The 5577-nt window shown below is 60.6% G+C and overlaps 1 protein-coding gene across 4 annotated transcripts in view; it reads left to right on the forward strand.

The window, feature by feature from the left end:
* The window catches only part of TRAPPC6A (trafficking protein particle complex 6A), a 16130-nt gene extending 11465 nt beyond the window's left edge, over positions 1-4665 (forward strand). For 2 of the 4 annotated variants that reach the window (XM_011963010.1, XM_011963011.1), the window contains exons 2-6: positions 2386-2453; positions 2609-2726; positions 3322-3405; positions 3559-3652; positions 4349-4665. In XM_011963010.1, the coding sequence (XP_011818400.1) occupies positions 2386-2453; positions 2609-2726; positions 3322-3405; positions 3559-3652; positions 4349-4380 (396 nt within the window). In that variant the 3' untranslated portion in view covers positions 4381-4665. The remainder of the gene's footprint in view (positions 1-2385; positions 2454-2608; positions 2727-3321; positions 3406-3558; positions 3653-4348) is intronic. The other 2 variants (XM_011963012.1, XM_011963013.1) reach the window with 1 other exon arrangement.
* Positions 4666-5577: the final 912 nt, after the last annotated feature.

Here is a 5577-nt window from a genome sequence, read left to right on the forward strand (position 1 = left end):
ACAGGGCTTTGCCGTGTTGGCCAGGCTGGTCTTGCACTCCTAACCTCAGGTGATCCACCTGCCTCGGCCTCCCAAAGTGCTAGGATTACAGGAGTGACTCACTGCACCCGGCCTAATCTTTTTCATATGTATGTGTAGCTCACATTTATTTCAGTGTTTAATATTACGTTTTCATTCTTATTTAGAAGTTTGGTGATGTTTTTGTACCAGAAACATGGCATTGGAACTTCACTCTTGTTTATGTTAATTAACCTGCGTGAAATTGGTTTCATCACATGTCATTTTGCTTAAAGCCGTAGTTTCCCAGAGCCCGTTGACAGCATTAGGTGAGGACTTACTGTGTCCTTTGTTGACGCACGTTGTCTCATCAGCCAGTCTATTAAGCACCACCCACACGCCAAGCCCTGTGTTGGCTGCCGAAGGCCGGATGTAAATTGATCAGCCTGGGTCCCCACCTTCACAGAGCTGTGTCCTCATCCATTGACAGTGTGCAGTGGGCAGCGCTGGGGACGCCAACTGGGAGGGAGGGAAGGAAGTCAGTACAAAGGCCCAGAAGTCTGAGCCTTCCCAACCAAGGAACGCGAGTGTCCTGAGTGGGTGGAGAGGGTGAGGGAGGGATGGAGGCAGCGGGGCCGGCAGGCTGCAAGAAGCCTTCCTTGGACACCCTCTCCAGGCTGGGAGACCCTCTCCAGGACTGGAGCCAAGCAGAGAATTCCCATTCCCATTCGGATGGCTGCGTTGATGGTGCAGCCCTGGAGGGAGGAGGCCGTAGCTGCCACTCCTGAGTGAAGGTGGGGGTGGAGGGCAGGAGAGGGAGGGCTGCAGGGCTCAGGCCAGGTGACTGCAGGCTCCTGAGAGCAACCAGCAGGAGGGTGAGCTTCCTTCAGCTCAGGGCTACACACCAGCCTCTCCTCTGTTCCCCCACTTCTGCTCTGCCAGGCTTTCTCTGAGAAACCTGGCACCTCACGCCCAAGCCATCCTGGGATTTCTGGTGTGCCCCCAGTCTGGGCCCCCCGCTTCCTCTGCTTGCAGCAAATCACCGGAGTAAAAAAAAAAAAAAAAAAAATCCATGGCCAGGTGCAGTGGCTCTTGCCTGTAATCCCAGCACTTTGGGAGGCCAAGGCGGGCGGATCATTTGAGGCTAAGAGTTTGAGACCAGCCTGGCCAACATGGTGAAGCCCCATATCTACCAAAAATACAAAAATTAGCCAGGTGTGGTGGCACACACACCTGTAATCCCAGCTACTTGGGAGGCTGAGGCAGGAGAATTGCTTGAACACGGGAGGCGGAGGTTGCAGTGAGCCAACAGTGTACCACTGCACTCTAGCCTGGGCCACAGTGAGACTCTGTCTCCAAAAAAGAAAAATTGCCAGGAGCAGTGGGTCACACCTGTAATCCCAGCACTTTGGGAGGCCGAGGTGGGTGGATTGCCTGAGTTCAGGAGTTCGAGACCAGCCTAGGCAACACAGTGAAACCCCTTCTCTACTGAAATACAAAAAATTAGTCGGGCGTGGTGGTAGGCACCTGTAGTCCCAGCTACTCGGGAGGCTGAGGCAGGAGAATTGCTAGAACCCAGGAGTCGGAAGTTGCAGTGAGTCAAGATCAGGCTACTGCACTCCAGCCTGGGCAACGAAGCGAAACAACATCTCTTAAAAAAAAAAAAAATCCATGAACACCTCATCTCTTCCAGCCATGCCATCCACACACACAGGCACGTGGACAGACACCGAGTGCAGCCCTCCTGCCTGGGGCCTGCCTCTGCCAGCACAGTCCCCTCCTGTGTGGACCCTGGCCTACCCTTCAGACACTACATTGGCTGCCACTGTCCTTCCTGAGCACCCAAAGAAAGATCTGCCTGTTCTGAGCTTCCACGTGTATCCCCAGGGATCTCGGCCAATATTATAAGGCATGATGATCATGGTTGACTTCCACAGCTCCTTTTCCTGTGGCCCAGCCTCCAGCCATTGGGCAGGTCACCTGGAGCCTCTTGGTGGAGTCGCAGCTCCCACTTCCCAGGGCATTGTGAGGGTTCGCGCTGAAAGCATGTGCAGCGTGTGACCAGTGTTGTCGGGAAGAGTCGTGCAGGGGCAGGGAACCTGGGGAAGACCCCCATTGTTCCTGGGGGAAGGAGGAGCTGGTTCTTGGGGGCTGATGATCTGGGGATCCAGAGAGCCTGCGAAGTCTGCAGAGGTGGGTGAGGGAGCCCTGGCGCCCTAGAGGCCTGCCCCTGCCCTGGCCAGGCTGTGCCAGAGCCTCTCCTTGCTCACCCCTGAACTGATGGGCACTGGCAAATTGGTCTTTGGGTCCCCTGGCAGGTGCCCCCCTGGGTGGCCCCGGGTTCGAGGTGGCCAAGGGCTCCTGAGCGTCTCTCCCCTGGCCTTCTAGGGACAGAAGATGAGCCTGTCGGTCCTGGAGGGTATGGGGTTCCGCGTGGGCCAGGCTCTAGGCGAGAGGTGAGCACGGCGCCCCCTGCTCTCCCCGAGCCTGGCTGGCAGGGCTGGGCAGGCCCCGGGCAGGGAGGTTGCATTGCTCCATGTAGGAGATGGGCCTGGCTTCTTCCCTGTTCCTGGCCTGGCCCCACGGCCTCAGCCTGGCACTGCCCCACCAGACTGCCCCGGGAGACGCTGGCCTTCAGGGAGGAGCTGGATGTCCTCAAGTTCTTATGCAAAGACCTGTGGGTGGCTGTGTTCCAGAAGCAGATGGACAGCCTGCGCACCAATCACCAGGTGGGAGCGCCCCAGCCCGCCGTCCATCCGGCTCCCTCCGGGAGAGTGGGAGGGGAAGCCCCGGCGCCAGAGCAGCGGCTGCCGGACCCGCCCAGAGCTTTCCCACAGGTGGCTGCAGCTCTTGCTCTGTCTGATCCTCTAAGGGAAGCCAGGAGGCTGCACTGGGGCATAGGGGGTGTTTCCAGAACTTCCCCAGCCTACCAGGAGTGAGCCATGCATGGGCAGAAAGCCCCTGGTGGCTGCCTGCCCTCCCCCCAGTGCGATGCTGCTTGTCCCAAGCTGGTCTAGTCCCCCAGTGAACACCCCAGGCTGTGCCCGCCCCTCCGCAGCTTCCTGGGCCCGGTCCCCAGCTTTTCTGCACAACCCTGGGAGGCGAGGGCAGGACCCACACTCCCCAGGGCACGGGCACCCAGTCCAAGTTTGGAAGCCCTGGGCCCTACTGGAGCACTGGAGGCCAAGGCCATGATTCCAGTGGTTCTCAGGGAGGGGGACTTCCCAACCTCGGCCCAATCTAGGACCTGGGTTCCCGCTTCCCCTCCCTGCGCTTCAAATGTGCAGGCCCCGCTCCCACCCACCGGCCTCTCCTCTCCCCCAGGGGACCTACGTCCTGCAAGACAACAGCTTCCCCCTCCTCCTTCCGATGGCCTCTGGCCTGCAGTATCTGGAGGAAGCGCCCAAGGTATGGGGGGAGCTGGGGCCTTGTCCACACCTCCCTTCCTCCTGTTACCCAGCCTCTACCCCACGTCAGGCCTCTCCCCAGGCCTAAGGAGTGCCCCAGACCTCGATGCCGGCCTCCCCTCTCTTCCCATGCTTATCTGTGTCCCCTCCCCAGTTCCTGGCCTTCACCTGCGGCCTCCTGCGTGGCGCCCTCTGTACCCTGGGCATTGAGAGTGTGGTCACCGCTTCCGTGGCAGCCCTGCCCGTCTGTGAGTCATGGTGGGGTGGGGGGATTCTTCTCATCCCTTGAGTTGCTGAGGCCTTCAGAGTTCCAGCCCCACTCCTGTGTGGGTGCCTGGGAGGCAGGCCCAGGTTTAAGTCACCTGCTCAGCCACACAGCCAGTGCAGGCCCATCTGTGCCCCTGGCTCCATGACGTCGCCAGCCCTGCAGAGAGAACTGTCTGGCTGTTTTGAACATCTTTTCCCGGCACGGGATCCCGGGTGGACATAATAGAAGTCATCCTCGCTGATCCTTCGATGCGGGGGATGGCGGGCTTCAAGGAATTTGCAGCCTGCCTGACTAGGTGTCCTCTGTCAGACAAGCTGGAACCCCATTTCTGCCTGGGGACAGCCTGTCCCACCACCTCCCCAACCTTCAGTTATTTTCGCTCTGCTGGTTCCCCAGGCCCACTCGTGGGGGGCCCCGCGGCCCCCGTGGGGTAGGACCGAGTGATGCATACCACAGAGGCCTGTGCCGGGCGCCTCCCTGCGGCCACATTCATGGCCCTCATGCCCCTGGTTACTCACACAGCCCAGGGATGTGGCCACGTGGGCGGGAGGAAATAGCCCAGCCTAGCCACTGGGGTGTCAGTGCAGGACAGGGGTGAGCACCTAAGAGCTGTCCAGGTGCCCTCTTGCCTCTCTCCCATCCCATCCTCAAGCCTAAGCCAGGCCTTCTCTTCCAGGTAAGTTCCAGGTGGTGATTCCGAAATCCTAAGCCTGCCCTGCACCTGCCGAGCCGCACTGCTGCCCCCAGTCTCACCGGCCTCAGGAGAAGGCGGCTGCATTGGGCCCCAGGCCGCTGCATTTGGGGGTGGTGTTGGGGCTAGTGCTGGGGATCCCAGGCCCTAGGGGTCACATTTACTCAGGAAGTGGGTATCAAAGCGAGGTGGGGGTGTCACAGGAGGCAAAGGGGTCCCAACTGCGGTCAGGACTGGGGTGGGATTCCTGCCTGCCCACTGTCCAGCAGCTGTTCAATAAAGGCTGTGTGTGTGGAATCTGACTCACAGCAGCGGGGGAGGATCTGTGGAGCAACTGTCAGAGGTCCTGCAGGGGAGTGGGCACCCTCTCTGGCTCCCATGCCCCTCAGACCCTCCCTCCCCTGCCAGGTCCCCCTCTGCTCCCTCCCTCCCCGTGCTCCTGGCAGAGGGATGCTGGCCCCCGGCATGGGCGGCCTCGCTGGCATCTCTGCCGAGTCAACAAGTCTGGGGCTGCCCTCTGCCCGGCGATCTGCACGGAATGGAGCGTCCTCCTGGGGAGCAGGGCTGGGAGTGCCCAGAGTGTAGGCTGGGGCAGGCTGGGGCTGCCAGGGCTGGGGATGCATGGGGTAGGGGGAGGCCAGACACCCCCGTGGACACACGTGGCCCCTACGCACTCCTGCTGCCTGTCCATGGGCAGAGTGGCCCTTATGCTGCCCCCTTCCACCCTGCTCGCCTCTGTAGCATCTGGGGACTCCTGGGCTTCGCCACCCGCTGCCTGATGTAGGTAAGTGCCCCAGCCTCACAGCTTCCAACCGAGGCTGGGGGTTGAGACCCAAATGGGATGAGAAAGGGGTCCCTTGCTAAAGAAACTCCCCTGTAAAATGGGGTCCAGTCACCCCGTCAGTCACTGCCTGGGTCACCTCTTCCCAGCCCACCTGGCTGAGTGTAGCTCTGTCCTGTGTCTGCCTCTGCAGTGCTGCCCCTGCCTGGCCCACTCCCCAAACACCTGCTCCCCCTAGTGTCCAGCAGCCTCCTGGCTGCTATGCTATGCTCCCAGCCCGGAGCAACCTCATTCTGCGGAGATGTCTCGTTTACATGGAGCCACGCTTCATGTTCCAGCCAGGGGTGTGGGGGGTTGGCACGGAGGTCCACTGCAGACATGCCCACACTCAGATGCCACGCCTGATGGGCCAGGGAGGAACCTTCCCAGAGCA

Source organism: Colobus angolensis, unplaced genomic scaffold (assembly GCF_000951035.1).
Source record: "Colobus angolensis palliatus isolate OR3802 unplaced genomic scaffold, Cang.pa_1.0 Scaffold60, whole genome shotgun sequence".
NCBI lineage: Eukaryota > Metazoa > Chordata > Mammalia > Primates > Cercopithecidae > Colobus > Colobus angolensis.